Below are 22,554 nucleotides of genomic sequence, written 5' to 3'. Positions count from 1 at the left end.
ATAGATGACAATTAACTTAAATATACAAGAACTTACTGACTTAATAATGTTGTACAAAGACTAGCTGATCTACAATCTTTTTTTAATGTTTGAAAATGTATGACAATTTGCGTAATAATTGCGATTATCCCAAATAATTGCGATCAGGCGATTATGTAATAATTGTAACAATTATGTCACAATGAAACTAAATGAAAAGCCAAATTCTTCTGAATTCCGTGCCATCCTAGGAGGCTTATGTGATGGCGGGTGTGGCCAGCCCGTACGTGTGTCGTCTGCTGGGGATTTGTCTGACCTCCACGGTGCAGCTGGTGACTCAGCTGATGCCCTACGGCTGCCTGCTGGATTACTGCCGGGAGAACAAGGACCGTATCGGCTCTCAATTCCTCCTCAACTGGTGTGTGCAGATAGCTAAGGTACGCAGGCACGTTGGGATTCCTGATATCACACATTCAGGTTTTTCAGCTTTTCTTTCTGTGACAAAGCCATACATATGTAATCATACGATAAAGTCGATTAGTCAGCCTTTACTGTCTCTGCCGGCCTTGTAACACAAATATGCGTACACACTATTAACATGCGAGTACAGGCCTGAAGGTTGTCCATTGCGCTTTCGTGTACGTTTTCTTGAGTACTTAATTTCTGCCTTTTGGTGTTTTATGTTATTAACATTTGTGCGTATTTATGGATGTATGAGGTTTTGTGTAATGTATCTTTCTCTGGGTTGACGTGTAGGGAATGAGCTACTTGGAGGAGGTGAGGCTGGTACACAGAGATCTGGCTGCTCGGAATGTTCTGGTGAAGAACCCAAACCACGTGAAGATCACAGACTTTGGACTGGCTCGCCTGTTGGACATAGATGAGACAGAGTACCATGCTGATGGTGGAAAGGTACATTAGGAGACGTGTGTGTGTGTGCGTGCATGTGTGCGTGTGTGCGTGCGTGCGTGCGTGCGTGCGTGCGTGCGCTGTATTCGGAAATTAAATGATCACTTTTGGGGTGGAATGCAGTACAAGCCACCATAAGTTAGGAGTGGGTTAACAAGGTCTAATTAGGGTTAGGTAAACATGACTTTGTTTGTGATGTTCCAGGTGCCGATCAAGTGGATGGCTCTGGAATCTATTCTCCACAGGAAGTTCACCCATCAGAGTGACGTCTGGAGCTACGGTCAGTTTATTGCACGTTTCAAGACTACCACGTTTTTATTTTCCAAAGTCTACACAAGACACTAACCTTCAATAACTTTAATATCACATGGCAAAACGTAAAATCTGGCGAAGGGAGCCCATTGTGAACTCACCTATCGGTTTTACAACTAACACTCGAGCGCTAAAGGCTCATACATAGTCTGGATTTTCGGTGGTTAGGTGACCACCGAACTACAACATGACGTCACAAGCCGTGGTGAAGAGCAAACCACCGCCACCGCTCCAGCCCTTCTCTCTCTTTTTACTCACCACCGCTCAACGTTATTTCAGCTCTGGTGGTCAGCTCACCACCGGAACGGTGGTCACCTCACCACCGAAAATCCAGACTATGAATAGGCCTTAAGTCTGCTGTCCAAACATCCATCTCTCTGTCTAGGGGTGAACGTGTGCTAACTCTACTGTCCAAACATCCATGTCTCTGTCTAGGGGTGACCGTGTGGGAGCTAATGACATTCGGGGCCAAGCCTTATGACCTGATCCCTGCAAGGGACATCCCAGAGCTGCTGGAGGGAGGAGAGAGGTTGCCTCAGCCCCTCATCTGTACCATCGATGTCTACATGATCATGGTCAAATGTCAGTTGAATTATTACCATCGATGTCTACATGATCATGGTCAAATGTCAGTTGAATTATTACCATCGATGTCTACATGATCATGGTCAAATGTCAGTTGAATTATTACCATCGATGTCTACATGATCATGGTCAAATGTCAGTTGAATTATTACCATCGATGTCTACATGATCATGGTCAAATGTCAGTTCAATTATTACCATCGATGTCTACATGATCATGGTCAAATATCAGTTCAATTATTACCATCGATGTCTACATGATCATGGTCAAATGTCAGTTCAATTATTACCATCGATGTCTACATGATCATGGTCAAATGTCAGTTGAATTATTCTTATTAAGGAAAATTACGAACAGACTATATCAAGTACTCGTTAACCACTTGAAACCCAGCATCCATATTGTGGGGGAACATTACCCGAAAATAGCAGATCCACAAGCTCACAACATGCTGCTATTCGGCTATCTTTGTCAAAGAGACTTTGTGTACAGGGAAAAAAAGTGGTCCATGTACAGAGACAACTCTGGTCCAATTCGCATTTTCACTTAGCCAAAGTCCTGGCGCTATGTCTTGAGGGAAGAAAGTATAAAGCCAACTCAGGTCCAGTTAGACGGTTTAAGTGGTTATCTAAAACGTGTTGGATTGATTTGAAGTTTCTTTTTTGGTTGGTATTTGATTGTACAGGTTGGATGATTGACCCTGACAGCAGACCAAAGTTCAAAGAGCTGGTGAATGAATTTGGTTCCATGGCCAGAGATCCGCCTCGCTATGTAGTCATTCAGGTGGGTTTGTGTACATATATGGTTAAAATACAACATGTAATTGTTTTCTTTAAAACATTGAGCTGGAACACAATTGATTGATTGATGATTAAAATAAAAAAGTGTCCCCACCCATCTTTTATATTTTTTCATCTCTTGGATATATTTCAGTTCCTGCATTCTTTACCATACTCCACTGCCCACTGAAATCTCTTTTTTTGCCCCAAACCCTGTTCCTCTCTCCCATCAGAATGATGAGCAGTTAGGCTTGTCCAGCCCGGTGGACAGTCAGTTCTTCCGGATGCTTCTGGAGGAGGAAGGGGCCGAAATAAGGGATCTGCTGGATGCTGAGGAGTACCTGGTACCACAGCCCAACATGTTTACCAGGACTCAGGGAGACGGGGCCTCAGTTAATGGACCCTCTCGACACCACTCATGCAGGGTCAGTGGGGTTTGGGGTCTCTCTATGTCTTGCTCTCCCTTACACCTTACGTACGGTAATTAATGGTAAATTGGAAACTCTTATTGTGTTTCCATGAAGCAGAATAATTAGTATTTTATGACATAATCTAAATCTGACAATACAGCATAGGATCCCTATTAGCTGGCGCCAAAGTAGCAGCTACTCTTCCTGGGGTCCACAACAAACGTAACAATACAATAGGTATGGCAAATTAATGGTGAATGGCAAATCGAGTGGCAAAGTGACAGGCAAAGTGAGTTTAACATTGTTTAATGTTGTTTAATGCAATTAGATAGGACTTCCCTGTTTGGATGCATGGACTGTGAAGGGCAGAAATAAGTTTTTAGCCACTCAGTAGGCATTCCTGCATAACTTCCGGGTTTGATGTTGATGTCACGCGCATACCCTCTATACAGTACAATACATAATAAAAACATTGAAATAAAAGTAAAAAAAGAAAAATGCCTTTCTTAAAACTTGCCTTACTCTCTCTTAATCTCTCCTAACCTTTTCCCCTACACTGTGTCTTAATCTCTCCTAACCCCTTTCCCCTACAGAGTACGGATCAGTGCCTGGAAGCTGAGACATCCCTTGTTGGCGGACCAAGGAGCATGTACTCTTCCCTAAGCACTCTGCGCAGCCAGTACCCCACCTATCCAATAGGGGCGGGTAGCTCCAATGGCCCCTGGAGCCCTCAGTACCCCTCGCTGGTGCGCAGCCCCTCCACTGGGGGCCAGTCTGACTCTGTCTTCCTGGATGACCCTTCAATGCTCCCTGGGAGCTACGACAGCCAGGGGGATCTGGAAACAGATGGCCCGCCCATCCATCACCATCATCATCCTCATCCTCATTATCTTCATAACTCGTTACCCAGACGTAGTCATGGGTATAATCACAGTCACGCTTTGCCAGGTGAGATCGTGACTGAAACTGCGCGGTCGTACTGTATGTACACATTATTGACACATACAATCACCATGGTGAACTCTCATGAAACTTGAGATGATTATGAAATTCTATCTGATTTTACACTCAGGGATACTGTATACAGTGAGCCCCACAATATTTGCACAGCAACATGCCATGTTTTGATTTGTCTCCCACAGTGACTAGAATGACTGAATATAATATTGGCAACAGTTAAAACAACACCATATCACCATTAATTAAAAGCGCCAAAATAGATAAAATCACAATAAAGCAGAAGGTTGTTTCCATTGTGGTCCATTTTAAAACATTAAACATCCAACACAGCTGCAGTGTGACAACACACAAATAAATACTAATATAAACAGTTTAAAAACAGTTTATCTAAGTTCAACTGGTATTTCATTGAAGCCATGGTTTAAGATCGGCTTTAACTTTGCTAGTGAATACAAGGATTTCAGATCTGCTGGCAGAGTGGCAGCGTAATAAAATGCATTCTTACACTTGAGTGTCCTAAACTTGGGGGGATTAAGGTCATAGGAACTCCCGCTGGTGGAGTACTCATGAGCACCCCTCACTCTGGCCCGAAGTTCATAACATGTCATTTTTTCATTGGCTAAATATTTTGAAAATCCTCAGGCGGATTTAACCATTCTCATTTTCACAATTTTTCGAAGAATAGGGATCTACAAGCTCACAGCACAAACGGTGGATTAAACTGCAGACCATGGAACATACGACTGCAAAAGCAGATTTAGGAGTGCATGCATTGCTAGATAATATTCAATATAATTTATATCGTCCATAGTATACATTGTGTGGTTCACTCTCTCTAACTCTGCGTTCTTCCTCCCGGTCAGAATACGTTAACCAGGAGATTCAGGACCCCAGGCCGGGCATACCGGTGCGGCCCAGCACTCTGCCTCGCAAGGTGGCTAAGTCTGAGCGACGCCTGCCTAATGGCCTGAGCTCTGGACACAGTGTGGAGAACCCTCAGTACTTGGTCCCCCTGACTGCCCCTGTGTCTCCAGCCTTTGACAACCCATACTACCTGGACATAGTGGCCAAGGCCCAGGCTGGGTCCGGGGCTACGGGTATGGCGAGAGACGGAGCTCCTCCCAGGCAGGTGAATGGATTTGTGACCTCCACTGCAGAGAATCCAGAGTACCTCGGACTAGCGGACACCTGGAGCGGACATACATGAGGGGATGGACTGGAGGTGCCCTGCGGAGGAGCTGAATTCGTACCATTTGGGCGCCACCACAGGGAAAGGATGAGCCAGAAACAAAGGGAGATGAACACGTGTGTGTCAGAACGAACAGAGGGGAGGTGGGCGTGGGAATGACAGTGGGTGACAGCGACAGTGATGTGTGCCAAAGAATGTGTCAGATTATTTGTGTGTATGTGAGAGTGAGAGAGAATGTGTGTGTGTGCGTGCGTGTGTGTTTGTGTGTAATTGAATTGAGGGCCACTGTCAAGAGAAACCCTGTTTAGGGACAACTGAGGGTGTCACCACTCACATAGTTGAAGCACGCCACCACCCAGTACAGTGTAGCACTAATTCAGCTGGTAAGTTATTTACATGCAGTCGTTTGTTTTCCTGCTTGTCTTCTCTTGAAGATGTGCTGTGTGTCTATATAAATGTGACCTGAGTGCCAAAAAGAAAGTGCACACAGCTTCTACAATGACTCTGTACTTAATATGCAATGGAAGACTTTTCTCATATACTCTCCACTCAAAGTACAAGCAGGAAAAACAACTTTTTTCTTTTCTTTTCTCGTCATTTTGACAAACAGGGAGAATCCAACACTGGACTGCGTTTATGAACTCAGTTTATTTTTGTATGTTTCATTTCTTTTATACATGCTTATATGTTTATGGTTGTTTTTACTATATGTGAATCACTTTTTTGTAAACTTTGTTTTAAATCCCACTTTGTGTCGACACACAGAAGGTCCGGCTTGTCTGCCGATTTGGACAGGAAAAATATCTAGACTAAGTAGTGCTTTTTTGGGGGACAAATGTGAGCTATATACTAGGCATTGATAGGGTGATATTTAGTATTCGGGTCAGTTGCTCCCAGACCTGAGTTTTGGTACAGTCAAAGCCATTTTGTTGTGGCTAGAAAAGACCCTGTTTCCCATCTGGCCATTACACATAGGCTACATCCCGAAAGAAAGGCGTCCTGTATGTGGAAAACGGAGGCATTGTATCACACTGATATATGTGGACATTAATGGTTTTAACTGCAGCTAGCTAGCATCTGGTACGGTCCACAGTAGCAGGTTTAAGCGTGATAAAGATGCAAAAAGTCATATTATGTTGCAAAGACTAATAATTTAATCATTTACAAAAAATATATATATAATTTAGTTTGGAATATTCAAATTGACAACACAACTGGTATTGTCATTTGCATTTTTATTGTATTTGTGTGCAATATAGTATTATGCACTAGCCTAAGGCCTATGGACCCAAAGCTGGTGTCATTACAATGCATCTTGTGTTTAGGGCCTTTTAATGTGCCAGGCAGTTCTGCAAGCTGTTGGTGAATATGCCCCATAGAAGTGGAGGATGTAAACTGGGATATCTTTGACCCTGTTATGTTGATAAAAAAAAGTACTTTCATTTAATGTGAGATGAATTGATTTTATAGTCAAATTGAGCCATGCACTACAACACTGGAGATGAATGTAATTTCTAAGGAGAGGTGTGCAGCTCTCCTCAGTTTTCGATAATCAATGCATGGTTCAAATTCCTCCTAGCACTGGCCTCCTAGTTAATGATCAACTGCATTTTTGAAGATACTGTTTTTTCCACGTTAACTTGTGTATTTGCAGCAGCAAAGGGGGGTTGTGCCATACTAGTCAATGGAGCCTTTGTCCCACCCCCTGTGGACTTGTTGGAAGGTCAGCAGTCTACTGACTAACCATCCCAACGCTAGATATTTTTCACAGCTTTGAAAAAGGGAGACATGCAATTTATCTGCAGTATATGGGAATGTGGGGGCTCTGAAGAGAGTTTCAAACGGAGGACTGCCCTTAAGTCAGACCGCCCGTTAGTCCAACCTGTGCTGCGGGATACAAACCACCCGTGCTGTGGGTTACAAATCACCCGTGCTGTGGGTTACAAATCAATTCTTCACAATGTCAGTTGCAGCGTACACTACAGTATATAGAATTATGGTACTACTGAGTTTGAACACTGAAATACATTTGCTCTATGGGTTCATGAATGTTGCCAGCTCATCCTGAAGAAGATGGATGATTTCTCTACGGTTCTTTAAACAATGAGTTGAGTGTGCCTGTATACGGGTGGGAGGGCTCAGACATTTGTTGAAATGTGTGCAATCCTGTTACCCCTCACCCACACCCCACCCCTGCAACCCTCATTTTCTATGAAGTCTCTGTGGCATGCTGAATTTTTATCCGTTTTCATATATGGAGAGTTTCATTCTAAAATGATATAGCCTACCCAACAGTTGAACAAAAGTGACACCTACTGTTGCAAAAGGATTGCTGATGCTGACATAACAGCAGAAACATTGAAGGTTATTATCTATTTTAAGACCCCTACCAAATACTGCGATTTTTAGGATGGCACCATCTCTGTTTATGAACTGTTGACAGATTTTAAATAACATACTTCGGTAGTAACATTGCATCCTGTAATGAAACCTTACATACAGTACATGCATGTTAAAGATATATTCATTTACTTTCAAGGGTGTGATATTGTCTTTGATTTGAATGATTGACAATTTAATATGTACTGATGTTCAGAAATGCAACCGTTATCAATAAGTTGGATATTGTAGATGGTCCATTGAGATGCATACCACATCATTTACCACACACTTGAGAGAACTCTAGGTTGTTTTCTTACTGCATGTGTCAGACAAGGTATACCATAAATTCCCCCATGTTAATTCCCTGATATTTTACAAATGGAACCTTTTGGGTCTCTTCTACTTAATACACAACAAGTGGGTGTAGTGCTTAAAAGGACCACCCCTTAATTCAGAAGTCTCAGGGTTGATCCTGAAATCATAACATTTAAATATTTATGTAACAATGTAGGTACAGTATATGTGATTCAGGGAGTGGTGGAAAACTACAGAAGTATTTCAGAGCTAAGCTTAAATAATTATTTGTTATATGACTGTCTTGATAAAGAACAGATTTTCGACTGATTTTGGCAAGTGATGAATCACACACACAGGGCATTGTCGATTAACATATGGTAATTTTTCATCCATGAAAACATGAGAACTGAAAAGCCTAGATACGCTGAAGGCATCTAGACATTTTTCTGTAATGTAAATTTTAAGAAAATGTAACTTTTGTACCCTTTTCATGTGAATATTTGTAGGCTATATGTTTCATGGACTGTGGGATGTATAATAACACTTCACTGGGTGTTTCATGTTGCCTTCTTCTATTGGTGAGACAAACATTGTAAGTGTACAGTATGTATAGCAAAAAAAGTTTGTTTGGTAGCTAATTTGATTTGATACATTTGTGACCAGTCATGGCTACTGTGGGATAAAAGTAAAGACATCTGAAGTGTGTGTGTGTGTGTGTGTGTGTGTGTGTGTGTGTGTGTGTGTGTGTGTGTGTGTGTGACTGTGTGTGTGTGTGTGTGTGTGTGTGTGTGTGTTTTCAATCACAGCTATTGGGTTGCTTAATTGCCCCAAACCACTGTGTTCTGTATGTATACAGTAAATGTAATGTACTGTACGTGTATAATCATTTATCTTTTTGCTCCAGGCTATCTATCTCTCAAGTATCATCACTGAAACTTATTTGAGAGACCAGTGCTATAGCTATCCAGCAGGTACGCTAAAACAGACTTAACTCACTGGCTTTGCCTTTACTTGCCATGTTTGGTCACTGGACTGGACAGACAATATTGTGAACAGAAGCTATGCTATCACCCCACCTGCTGGCCTTCCGGTTTACATCTCACGGAAAAGCGAGACAGATGAACATGAACCTAATCAAGTGGGGATCTAATTCTAAACATTGTGTGAAAATAATAATACCGTATATTGTAATATGGTCTGAGATAATGTAAACTTTAAAGTATGAACAATTTAAATATGCAGAGCACATTATTCACACCTAAATGCAGAACACACTATTCAGACCTACATTTGGCATTCAACTTCTTGTTTATGACTATAAAAAAGATAAAAAAATAAATGTGACCAGAGGCTCTGGTTTATGGTTTAGAGAAGAGGAGAGAGTGACAGCTTGTTTTTGTTTCAACAAGGCAGGCACGCCGAGCGCGCGACATTGGCATTGCATTGATTGGGACCTGTTGTATCATTTTCTCAATCCCGTTAGAATCTATGGTGCGTTCACATGGGCAGTCTGGGCTGCTGGGCAGATATGATATATTATAAAGGACACGTTCGAAAATACCGCACCGGAGCCAAAAGTAAGCCTGGGACCGAGGCTACACCGGAGCGCACTCATCTATCAGTTTGCATTGCACAGTGCGCTCAATGCGCTATTTCCGAACGCGCCCAAACGAAGCGAAGACGAATGGGAGTATCATTTGGAGCAGCGTATGCATCGTCATGTCGCAATGAATGAATGGTAGACTGCGTCTTTGCGTCTGCCCGGCCGTGGAAAGCCTAGTGACGTGAGGGTTACTGTGAAGCAAAACGAGCGCTCCATCCCGGTCTCAGCCAATCACAGGTCTAGGGTCTAGGCGGGCGGATATAAACCGGAAACGTTCGCTTGTTTTCAAACAAGAGGCTAGTTCTTCAGTTGATCAAATACTGTCTGCTAGTACTTAGTACTACACCTATACTAGAAAGAAACAAACAAACAAACAAACTGGTCACCAAATGGATTTTGAGGAAGACGACACTCCTCGCCATCTATTAAGAGGAATCCTGGACACTGAGCCTAACAGGTCCCCTGTCACACGAAGGTAAACACACCAACGCCTCATATTATGTCTATTTTCAAATAACTACTACCGTTACCGTCATATTCGACGTTAGCCCTGGTCCAGTGCTTACAGCGAGTAGAGCGAGTCTCTCTCTGAGAGAGACTCGCTCTACTCGCTGTAAGCACTGGACCAGGGCTAATTCGACGTTAGTTGAAACACCTGTGTTGGTCCCCAACATGGCTGGACCAGCCAGGCTGGTGTAGGACAGGACTACATTCGAAACTCGTGAATATTTCAAGATTTGAATTAATCAAGTAAATGTAGCCCAAGTACCGCCAGGACTCTGACCACTGCTCTGCCTTTTTCTTATGGTTTCTATGCTGTATGTATGCACTCTGGCCCTGTTTTATTAAAGAGGTGGAGAGAAGGGGAGACTGTAGTCGCAATTTGCAATTCTAGATTTTTTTTTAAATAATGGGATGACGTTCACACGCTCGTATGATTATGACAGTCATGTTTCAGGGCTATAATGGCTAGGATGAATCTAGAGTTGCAATACCCTCCATTGACTCCCCACTCATCCAAATTGCCTTTGCGATGTGCTTTTATTAAACTCACCAACATTGCAGCTGTAGGGAAAGCTTGAATTATCCTCTTTCAATCTGCAAAGCGTTTGTTTCATAAAAATCACACCCGTGTGAAGTGAGGGGTGCTCTTATCATCATACAACATCAATTACAACATAATATTTGTTCAAGCAACGGGTGCTAATGTTTGTTTAAGTCCTCAAAACAAACATTAGATTTCTCTTTATTGTCTATGGCGTTTTCTTAAACAAACTTCGTTGAAAAACAAACATTGGGGGCACGGTGGCACAGTCGGTAGTGCTGTCGCCTCACAGCTAGAAGGTCCTGGGTTCGATTCCCGCTCGGGACGCTGTGGACGCTGGCGGCGTGTCCTCCTCCGCGTCATCAGTGCTCATACCTGAGGCGGGGTTGGCGAAAGGGCCTTTCTGTGTGGATTTTGCATGTTCTTCCCGTGTCCTCTAGGGTAGGTACCCTCACAAAAAACATGCAGTAATCCTGGTCTCTAAACTGCCTCCCCCTGGCCAGCCGGGGTGCCTGATGGAGGGGAAAGGAACTGGTTGGAATAACGTGTTCGCTCCACGCGCTACGTCCAACCAGGGAAACTCCCCCCTGTCAGGTGTAAAGGAGCGACTTGGACACTCATGCATGAAGTAAGCATGAGTTCAAGTCCGTTGCTCTCCCCAGGTTGGCGGAGGGTGTGTAGAGCCCAGGATCACATTAGATAATTGACACAGGGGTGACATACAGACACGTAAACTAACAAAGCCAGTCGTAGGAGTGGTTTACACCACTCAAAAAAGAGAAACAAACCTTGAAACCATATATAGGAGGGGCATGTTATGAGCTGCTTTTTTTTTTTTTTTTTTTGGCTTTCACCTTATTTTTTATGGAGGGACAGACAGTAGGCTGACAGGAAATGGGGAGAGAGATGGGGGGATGACATGCAGTAAAGGCCGTCGTGATCAGGAGTCGAACCCGCGGCACACTGCCAGACTGGATTACCAGCCAAGGTGCCTGGACCGTTGAGCCACGGCCCAGGCCTATGAGCTACTTTCTGTCAAGACATTCTGTGCAGGTGATTATTTTTCCAAGTGTTGGAGTTTGGAAGCGAAGTCACTGAAGGCCCTGCTTTGAATTTGAATATAATGCAGGAGGCAGCAGCGCAACACCCGCGACCCGTTAATAAACACTTGGAAAAAGAATCACCTGCTAATTTCTTGACAGAAAGTAGCTAGAATATTGGGTTTCTTTTGTCTGTCACACAGAAGTAGCAAACAACTTCTTGGCTGTACACGTTCAATTATGACATTTTTCTGTAGTACTTCTGCTGAAGCACAGCACTCTCGCAGCAGTACACGGCAAAGCGCCAGGTTGCGGAGTGATGCTGGTGGAGGTCCCCAAAGCTCCAGCAGCAGTGCACGGCGAAGTGCCAGGAATAACGCTGGTGCCCTTAACCCACAGGAGGCCCTGAAACGGAAGCTCCGTGAGGTCAGGAAGAAGCATAGTTTGTTGAAATACTCTTATCTCACCCTCGTACTGTACATGTAACCCAATTAACTCAATTGATTAATTGAAAATTGCATCGATATAATAATAATTATTATAATAATAATAATTGCTGTTGCAGCTCTAAACTCAACCTAGATGTTCATAACGCTACGATTTCTCTAGAGCACCTCGGCCAGGATATCGCTGCCTGTTGGCAACAGAAGGACCACCTCACATGTGACAAGGAAGTCAACCAGAGTTTCAGCTCTGCAAGATGATGTCACTCCAAGACACATGCTCAGGAACATTTTGCAGACGGGTGAACATGACATTTCTCATTGCTTGTGTCAGTATTATATTTGTTGTTTTTTTCTCAGTTCTTAACCCTAGCCTCTTTGTTATGTACGTCATTCAGAGCCCGAGGTGTCCCTCCTGTTCCAGGAGAAAGCTGTGGGGAAAAAGCCTGTGCTGCCTGAATCTACCTCCAGCATGGGCAGCAGTCGTCGTAGGTAGGCTGTGTGTGTCAACCATGACCTGCTTGAAATGCTGTTGGGGAACATAAAACGATTATAATAGATAATAATAATTGGATGTTTCTCTGAAACTGGTGCTATATTAGGCCTACTGTATTGTCTACTGTCAGAAAACCCCACTCCTAACAGAATGTCTTGATTTTCCCATTGGTTAATTTATGCTTGTGTTTCAGTCCTAGGCTGTCCGATTTGGAATTTTCCAATATGACATTGGCCGCTGCAGAACAGTCAGTGGGACTGAAAAGAAAGAGACTACATCGTATGTTGGATGTAACTGCATATGAGAAAAGACTCAATCAAGGTGAAAAACTTGCCAATGAATTGTGTGCCTTCATTCCCGCATGGCTGGCTATTAAAAGATAGGAGGATTGTATTATCCACAGTGACTTCAGACTTACAAGTGCGACATTGGAATAAGCATGAACTCTAGTCAATAGACGGAATTTAGGTAAATAGTCACATAAGTAGAGTGCATAAAGACTACCAGACTCTACTTGCATAGAGAATGGCAGGTAAATTATGAACCTAGGCTAGCACCTGTCTAACTCTTAACATCATGCTGCCATATTTAATATAATTGCATCGTAAACCAGCATCTCTCGAACAAAGGCGGCAAGAATAGCCTGACACTCAGCTGCCATTATTCAGGCTATCGTTCAGGGGCTGGAGCAAGGCTACAACAAGGGATGTACCGGTATTTGTTGCGATTTCATTGACCATTTGCATCTTTGCCTCTCTGGTTATGTCATTCAGAGCCCGCAGTGTCCCTAGAGAAAGCTGCGAGGAAGGAGCCAGCCATGGGCAGCATCAGTCCTAGGTAGGCTGTCAACCAAAATCGTTGGGAATTAGACTGGGAATATAATTTTGTAAATAAATATTGTGATATGGGGCTAGATATTGTCTTGGCTTTGGGATGCTGCATTATGCATTACAGTCATGTCATGATCTTGCTTTTACCTACACGTATAGTTATTGTGTAAGCATTACTGATGATTATCAAATATCCAGATTTTAGTTTTTTATTTAAACTTTTTATATTGACATATTTCCTGCAGTAAATCCCACCCCTACCTAGAATATTTTCTAACCGGTTAATTTATTTGCTTGTGTTTCAGTTCTGGCCTGTCGGAGCTGGAATTATCCAATGTTACTATGGCCACCACAGACCATTCAGTCAGGCGACTGAGAAGAAATAGATCACCACGTATCTTAAATGTGACTGACTTTGAGAAAAGGCTCAACCAAGGTGTGTGTGTGCTCAAGTCTTCTTGACTGTTGCATATGTCACACATAGAAAATGGCAAATCATAAATTTGGTATTACTCTTAAGTGCCTTGCAGAGTCGAACGTAATCGACGCAAGAAGACATACGCAACGGAGGGTGAGAGAAATCTCTCCCCTTACGTGATCCGTCCGGTTGAGATCGTATCCCGAGCCAACGCAACCAAATTGCTTGCGTTACGTGTACCTGTACCTCTCCTACGTTTCTCTCGTCCTGCTGTTGCTGCTATGGTATTGATCATGAATCATAATTGATTCTGGGGGAATTAAGTTGTCATGCCATAACAGTACTACTGTTTCACTCTGTCTTCCTGCTGCTGCAGTATGACTGATCAATTAAGGTTTCATTATTTTTCATTCAAAAAGCCTTAGATCCCGGGAGTAATTCCGGTGGCATACCTCAGCAGCAAGGAATACTGTACTTGAGGTATTACAACTAGGGCTTGGTGTTCTCAGAAAGCTACCTTCAGTTGCACAGAAGCTTTGGGTTTAAACTAGTATTAATGAAACATTTTCGTATACGTTTTTTGGTGTTTCTGTTTGCAGACATTGATAGACCAACAAGAGGGTCTTCACCCTTCCCTTCAGCCTCTACCGCTTTGTCGGGGTAATGGATATAATTACAACATAATTTTCCTGCAGTTAAAGCTTCACTCAGATCCAGTATATGTATGACTTTATATTCACATGCATAATGCCCTCATTTCTAAATGGCTGAAAGATTGTTATAATTGACTCAATATGGACAATTATTTGAGATTAACACAGATATTTTGCACAACTGTCCTGTCTATATAGATCTATATTTTCTTACATTATGAAAGCATAACGTTATTCAATATGAGTCAGTAACTACTTCTTGTTTACAAAGCCAAAGAGATACTTACGTAATTTAATAGTTTCCGATGTCACACACGGTTAATCGCAATTAATCGTCCAGTACAATTTCATGATCGTGATAGCCTTGCACGTTGTCTAATTTCTTTTGCAGTGTAACATTAAACTTGAAAACACCACACATGGATGCTCGCACTGAGAAAAAGGCTCTTCAAAGAAAGGCACCTCGCCACCAATTCAGCGCAGAGGCATTTGAAGAACGTGTATATAATGGGCTGAGGGTTGGTAAGTGGCCTAGTTTAATGGAATTAATTCGCTCTAGTTTTATTCTGTATTTTATGAGTGGAATACATGGTGGTGAGGAAGACTGCCAAAATACTGTGCTCTGCGATCATGGCTTGGGACGTAGTACTCTTATTTATTTGTACTGCCACATTACCAGGCTACACGAAGGGACAATGTTGTTGATTGTCAGGAATGAATGTCACTGAAAAAAGCTGTAAAAATAAAAATGTATTGACAAATGATCTTGTTGCGAACGCAGTGATTGCGAACGCAGTGAGCATTTACTATTTGCTAACGCAGTGAGCATGTCTGTGTGTCAGGCTGTAACACCACCCGCCCGCCACCAGAGGGCGCAGCTGTATCACACAAAAACGCACGCACACACACACACACAAACAACTTAACTTAAAAAAAAACTTAACTTAAAAAGAAAAACTTAAAAAAAACTTAACTTCAAAAAAAAACTTTAAAAAACTTAACTTAAAAAAATAATCTTAAAAAAAAACACAAACAACTTAACTTAAAAAAAAAACCTTAAAAAAGTATGTAATTTATTCTAATTTTGTTAGTAGTTATTGCAATTTACGAGCTGCGTTCGCTTCCCGCGTTCGCGCGTCTTACTTGTATGTTGGGTGTGATTCAAAGAAGGAAGGAATATAGCCTGTTATGTGGTGTGGCTCTGTAGGAGGCAGAGCCTTTTTTTCTTTTTTTTTTCAATTTACTTTTTATTGAATTTTAATCAAACATACATGAACGACTGACAATTGACAATACATACAACCGAAAACAAAACCAGACAATATACGTACAATACACACAAGGGGAGATGTCTGCCTCTCTTCTCTATCGATGATCATTCATAATACCTCAAACAGGTGCACATACAGGTTTAACTGAAACTATACAAAATCAGGTCTTATGGTAGAAACATGAGCAATCCATCTAAACCAGTTATCTGTGAAGACTTCAACTTGACCTCTGAAGCTGAATGTAATTCTCTCCATAATAAATATACTATAGATTAAATCAATCCATTCATTTATAGTTGGTATTACATTTGTAAGCCACTTTTTTGTTAAGGCTTTTTTGGATGCCACCAGCAATACCCTCAATAGATACTGATCCTGCTTTACAAATTGAAGTCCCTCCAGATCTGCAAGATACATGGTTTTAAAATCAAAAACTGCTTCCAGGACACTGTGAGGCAGAGCCTTTTTAATGGTAAATGGTGCATTTATATAGTGCTTTTATCAAAAAACATGGCGGAGGAAACCTAGCAAAGGCACCAACCTGCACATCAGGAGCAATTAGGGGTCGGTTTTTCCATCCTGCTGTTCTACCAGTCTGTGATGTCCTCTGCTGATCTCTGAACCTATCACAGGCAAATATATTGTACACGCTCGCTGCAAGTAGATCAAGGATGAACCTCAACCTCATGTATTGACAAAATAATTGAAATATTAAATTTTTAGAATGGAAATCAATGGCCATTGGAATGGACTGAAACCCTGCCCAAATACACACTTAACAGATATACGTCAGACTGATCCTATCGGCTGGCCACATGAAGCCATGTCGTTATTTAGGTATGCACCGATGTAGCGGCCACATATCGGCCGATATTTGCCATTATCGGTCAATATCTGTATCGGCAAATCAAACTTACATTAACCGACGCAGCCAACCAAGCTGTGGATTCTTAACATTTTATTGCATTGAAGATGTATTTGTTTCCTTAGTACAAATGGGGGGGGGGGAAATAACAATTTTGCCAATAACCGATACAGATGTTTATTTTGTTTTTAAGTATCGGTATCAGCCCTATAGTTATTATACCCCATGAAGTTTAATACCACCACTAAATCTGCTTTCCTTTTTATGTTCCCTCTCTCAGATGGTACAACTGGTGGAGTGAGTAGTAAAGCAGCATGCTCTGATGACTTCACCCTGAATCTGAGTGATGCTGGACCTGAATACACCACTGACCTCTTTGACCATGCCACCACCCTCTACGCCCAGTCAACTGTCATGGGGTCCACCATTCCCATCACTGCCACACAGGACAAAGCCACGGTCCTGGCATCACAAATACAGAGAGATACTGGGGATGAGGGAGAGATGAGCCAAGACGAGCAAATGGAAGTAGAGTGCAGCAAGTTGATAAGAAAACAGCCAGCATCTTATCCTGCGGACGACGGGGAAGAGGAAGTTGCCGTGCAATCTCAACCTGAGGAAGAGGATGCTCCAACGCCGTCTCAGTCAGACAAAGCAGAGTCTCAGACTGAAGAGGAAGCAGTGGAAGAGCAGCCTGAAGACGATAAACCAGTTGAGTCCCAACCAGAAGAGGCAGAGTCCCAACCAGACGAAGATGATGCCATGTCACAACAAGATGAGGCAGAGTCCCAACCAGAAGAAGATGAGGCAGAGTCCCAACCAGAAGAAGATGCTGCCGTGTCCCAACAAGATGAGGCAGAGTTCCAACCGGAAGAAGATGCTGCCGTGTCCCAACAAGATGAGGCAGAGTCCCAATCAGAAGAAGATGAGGCAGAGTCTCAACCAGAAGAAGATGAGGCAGAGTCTCAACCAGAAGAAGATGCTGCCGTGTCCCAACAAGATGAGGCAGAGTCCCAACCAGAAGAAGATGAGGCAGCGTCTCAACCAGAAGAAGATGAGGCAGCGTCTCAACCAGAAGAAGATGCTGCCATCCCGTCCCAAACGGATGAAGTGTCCCAAACGGATGAAGAGGCCCATGAATCCCAAACACATGAGGTGGACCCTGACTCCCAATTGGAAGAAGAGACCCCTGAGGAGGAACCTGTGTCCCAAACAGATGATGATGAGGAGAACCCTGAGTCCCAGCCAGAAGAAGAGGACGCCGAGTCCCAACCAGAAGACGATGCTGCTGTGTCTCAAACGGATGAAGTGTCTCAAACGGATGAAGTGTCTCAAACGGATGAAGAGGCCCATGAATCCCAAACACATGAGGTGGTCCCCGACTCCCAATTGGAAGAAGAGACGCCTGAGGAGGAACCTGGGTCCCAAACAGATGATGAAGAGGTCCCTGAATACCAAATGGAAGAAGAGGCAGTTCCTGAATCTCAGTCAGAAGAAGAGGATAATGGGAAGCCAGAAGCTGCACTCGAGGGAACACCAACAAAGCTGTCGCATATTACAGAGAAGGTCAGTCATAGGGCCTTTCGCTCTGAAGGTGGTGGACTTGTTCCTGTTGAAGTGGATGGCGGCAGGGACTACAGAAGTATGGGGGCAGTTCCCAAGAAGGCCACAGAGGCTGGTGAGCATGTGTAAAACATAAAATTAAGTGATGCCAATGTATGTAATTTGTTAGTTTTATGAATTTGTAGTAAATTACTGGCTAGACACACATTACTCACCTGTGTAAAATGTTAACAGCCCCTAAGGCATGCAATGCAACTTAGGCTTTGACATATCTAGTAAAAGGATGCATTTCTTCACGTGTAGAGTGGACTGGGCACACATCTGCAGGAGAAGGTCCGAGTGAGAGGCACAGTGGTCATGTTGGTGGTACTTCTGCACAGATTGCTGAGGCAGATCAAGAGGATCCTGCAGACCAAGAAGAGTGGGAGGATGAAGACAATGAAATGACTGAAGGTCTTTTTATTTATTTTTTCTTACCGTTTTGTGTGTATGAATATAATAGAATATTATTTGATTGACTTGTTTTCTAATGACCTTAGATCTCTCCATGAAGACTCCTGCATTCATTCGAGCCATAAGGAAGGGTGTTGTCATTAAACCACAGTCCTCACCTGCAGCACTTAGACATATTCAACCCAGGCAAGTTAAACTCACTGTTGCAGCAGAACATGCCTGTCATTGCTGCGTTGTAGAATATTTTCTAATGCAGGACAACTACTAACTGCACTTGAAATTACCTCCAGTTACAATGATCTGGGGGGAAGAATTGTCCAACTTCTTCATTGACATGATGGTTATCTTTAACATAATGCAGCTTTATGTGTGCTTTAAGTGAGATATTTTCACCATTTTAAATGTACTTTGCATCTCCAGTGTTGAAGATGTAGTTTTAGTTCAACCAAAGAAGCGCACTGCGAAGACAGGTGGACAAAAGAAAAAGGAGCCCCCTTCCATTTTCACCAAGAGTTACTGCATGGGCAACTTCAAACACTTTGCTAAGACCAAGGTTTCCCCCGATGTGTACCCTGTCCTTAAAGACACGTAAGTCACTATACTTATACAAACTAGACTGTTTATTTTTTGCATCTTATTTTAGTATCAATTTCTACCAAATTATATTAAAATGTTAATTGGTGTGACCAGCAGCATAATTTCCGCTAGATTAGATTAACAGGAGTTTGGATTTTGCCAGGTCATATGTCAGTATATTTGGAAGCTAGATGGCTATCAGCATGAGCATACCCTTTTTTTCCCCTTAACTTTTCATGGTAATGAGTCTACTGTAATTTTCTGTTAGTTTTTTATGTATTAATTCTAATGGAACTGATAAATGGGGGTGTACGCTTAGCTTCCTGGATTAATGATATCTGCTTCTTCCAGCCCATGGCACAGTGTAGGAGGGTTCCAAATTGGAAATTGCATGTGTTAAAATGTTCTGGTTTCCCTATTGGTTTAATAGAATGGAGAAGTTCTTTGACCGGATGGTGGAAGACTTGGAGACATATGCCAATCATGCCAAGAGGAAAACCATTGAAGTGGAAGATGTTGTCCTTCTGCTGAAAAGGTATGTATGTTTTGAGTGTGTATCAACACAAGGCCTGAATTATTTTTCTTCCAATTAGACATATCTCTACACACCTATGTGCCAGCTGTTTAAAAACTATGACTAACTAACTATATTGCAGACAGTCTTCACATTGGCTGGGTTTCTCAAAGGACATTTCTTACACCTCTTAAGAAGTGGTTCTGTACATGCTCAGTTGCTCCTCTAGGCCGCACACAGAAGCCTGTGAACTTAGACATTTCGTGCATAGATCTGCCATGCAATGGTAGGCCTCAGGCCTGGTATGGTAGGCCTCAGGTCTACCATTCTGACATTTAATTTAAGAATATTTGTACTGCTGGACAGCTTACAGTAGGCTCTCTCTCTCTCTCTCTATATATATATATATATATATATATATATATATATATATATATATATATATATATATACACACACAATTATTATTTTTTGAGTGGTGTAAACCACTCCTACAACTGGCTTTGTTAGTGCAGAAAAAATGAGCATGGTTGCTATGTTCACCCTGTTCACCCGGGTGTGATTTCATTACGTCAGACATGATTTCATTACGTCAGACAGGCTATATAAGACCTTACACCACTCAGTTCACACAGGTGTGATTTTTTTTTAAGAGTAAAGAGAGCCTACTGTCAGCTGTCCAGCAGTCCAAATATTATTAAATTAAATTTCAGAATGGTAGACCTGAAGCCTACCATACCAGGCCTCAAGCCTGAGGCCTATACCAGGCCTGAGGCCTACCATTGCGTGGCACATCTATGCACGAAATGTCTATGTTCACGGGCTTCTGTGTGCGGCCTAGAGGAGCAACTGAGCATGTGCAGAACCACTTCTTAAGAAGAGGTGTAAGAAATGTCCTTTGAGAAACCCAGCCATTGTCCTTCACAAGCCCCCTTATTTTGAAGGATTTTGCCACAGAATTGGCCCTGTCTGGCATCCTATTTCTTTTTTTTTTGAGGGGCGCTAATGTATTTTGTCTATGTCTTGTCTGTATCTTGAACGGTGACGTCATGGACGCAAAACAAATTTCAGTGAAAGCTGACAATAAAGTTGTATCGTATGTGATATCTCACATCAATATGAAATATTGTTTTGCCTGTTTATTTTTTTGTTGTTGCGGAGTCTCTCTGGGCTTTAATAACACTGCAGTGCAAATGTATTTGAAGGGCCTGTTTCTGCTCTGTCCAGACAGGGGCATGTGACTGACAAGGTGCCAGTGGAAGTCCTCATAGAAAAGTATCTGGACATGGGTGCCCGGAAACAACTGATCCCTTGTGCCTCAAGTGGGAATGTCGTCTTCCCCAAGAGTCTTCCCTAAGATGGGAAAACTGTTAGTAACCCATTCTTTGACTGTTCTTGTAACTAAAATGTAACTAAAATATGCCTTATGTGAAGGTACAGATTAAACAAGAGACACTCAATGGACACAATTTGGATTTATGGATATACTAAAGATAACCTGCATTCTCCCAAACATCCACCAGATGGCATGCAACTATCTATAATATGATGCAGCCTACTTCCCAAGCATCATCACGCAGAGCAGACATTGTAGACGTAGAGTGCAACAATATGAACAAATATATTGGCAGACTACTAGTAGCCTACTGTTAAAGAAAAGTTATACAATGCCATAATTTAGCTACTTTGTTCTGTTAGCCTAAATTGTTCACAGCCCAGCTATCAATTGTTTTTAATTCTTGATTGGTGTTTGTTGCAATAAATACATTAAATGGAACAATTAAGAATAAAGTTATGTTTCTGGAGTGGTTTGTTGTCGGATGGAAGCAGATAGCCACAGCTTGAGACATTTTGCTGCAGCCTTAACTCGTCATTAATCAAGCTGATTTGCTGTAAGATTGTAAATCAGTTAATCCATTCAGCCTACCATCTCCAGTGAAATATAGAATCTATGAATGTAAAACGAAATTAAGGCATATTTCAAAAATGGAGAACACGGCAGATCTACAAACTTGCTTTAAATTCATCCACATTTAACCAGCCATGACCTCATCTCCATCCATCTTCAACCGCTTATCCGTAGTCGGGTCACGGAGGCAACGGCTCCACCAGAGTGTTCCAGACTTCCCTCTCCAGAGCAACATTAGTGACTTCCTCCTGGGGTATTCCGAGACGTTCCAAGGCCAGTGAGTCTGTGTTTCCTCCAACTGCACCTTGGTCTGACCCGGGTCTCCTCCCAGTGGGACGTGCCTCAAGGACCTCCTTAGGGAGACGCGCACACAGAGACACACACGATAGATAGTCTCTAACTTTACTAGAAACCTTTGTGCTTTGACCATACCTCTTTTGTGCCCCAAAGTTGTGCAGTAGGCACCCTATGGAATGGAATATATGTTATTCATGCATGATCAAATGAATGTAAATGTCTGAATGCGTGCCTTGAGTGATGCGGTCAGATCCACATATGGAATATCAGAACAGGTCAGCTCCATATATAGAGATCTAAGGGTGGCAACGGGGCAGTGTCTTGAGTGTACAGGGTTTGATGAGGTCTGGCCATATATGGAGCGTGTCTTGAGTGTACATGGTTTGATGAGGTCAGATCAACATATGTAATGTCAGAACAGGTCAGCTCCATATATGGAGATCTAAGGGTGGCAGGGGTTTGATGAGGGCTCAGGTAGGGCCGGGCCGGGCCTTCATTTTCGGGTCTGTTAAGAACTCTAGTTTTCTCCGGCCACCGGGCACGGTTGCACTAATAACTTTGAGGCAGGCCCGTCTAGAGTTTGAATGGAACCGGTCAACAGGGAGACATCGAAGAGGAAGGACGGGTGGGGTGGAATCAACATGGAATATCTTACAGATCAGCTCCATTCCAGAGTTGCTGGCCGGCTCCATATATGCAGATCTAGGTGATGATCCAGTCTTCTCCATGTATGGCTATCCAGGGTTTGATGAGGTCAGTGTCGTGATCTTCATAT

The 22,554-nt window shown here is 42.6% G+C and overlaps 2 protein-coding genes across 2 annotated transcripts in view; both read left to right on the top strand.

Annotated features, from left to right (window-relative positions):
- The window catches only part of erbb2 (erb-b2 receptor tyrosine kinase 2), a 34,934-nt gene extending 28,368 nt beyond the window's left edge, over window positions 1-6,566 (top strand). The window contains exons 20-27 of the mRNA XM_079492137.1: window positions 231-416; window positions 736-891; window positions 1,093-1,168; window positions 1,636-1,782; window positions 2,472-2,569; window positions 2,799-2,990; window positions 3,569-3,923; window positions 4,799-6,566. Coding sequence (XP_079348263.1) covers window positions 231-416; window positions 736-891; window positions 1,093-1,168; window positions 1,636-1,782; window positions 2,472-2,569; window positions 2,799-2,990; window positions 3,569-3,923; window positions 4,799-5,142 — 1,554 coding nt within the window. The 3' untranslated portion in view covers window positions 5,143-6,566. The remainder of the gene's footprint in view (window positions 1-230; window positions 417-735; window positions 892-1,092; window positions 1,169-1,635; window positions 1,783-2,471; window positions 2,570-2,798; window positions 2,991-3,568; window positions 3,924-4,798) is intronic.
- A 3,118-nt stretch (window positions 6,567-9,684) lies between these two features.
- cenpt (centromere protein T) lies at window positions 9,685-20,974 on the top strand. The gene is made up of 15 exons (XM_079493456.1): window positions 9,685-9,881; window positions 11,749-11,917; window positions 12,101-12,236; window positions 12,333-12,426; window positions 12,624-12,751; window positions 13,204-13,267; window positions 13,566-13,696; window positions 14,278-14,338; window positions 14,723-14,853; window positions 16,748-18,145; window positions 18,334-18,483; window positions 18,570-18,669; window positions 18,904-19,071; window positions 19,490-19,594; window positions 20,801-20,974. The coding sequence occupies exons 1-15, from the start codon at window positions 9,796-9,798 to the stop codon at window positions 20,928-20,930; spliced, it is 3,051 nt and encodes a 1,016-aa protein (XP_079349582.1). The 5' UTR covers window positions 9,685-9,795; the 3' UTR covers window positions 20,931-20,974.
- The last annotated feature ends 1,580 nt before the right edge of the window (window positions 20,975-22,554 follow it).

This window comes from Electrona antarctica (assembly GCF_951216825.1).
Source record: "Electrona antarctica genome assembly, chromosome: 22".
NCBI lineage: Eukaryota > Metazoa > Chordata > Actinopteri > Myctophiformes > Myctophidae > Electrona > Electrona antarctica.
The sequence above is the reverse complement of the archived record's forward strand: the minus strand, read 5'-3'. Positions and strand labels throughout refer to the sequence as shown.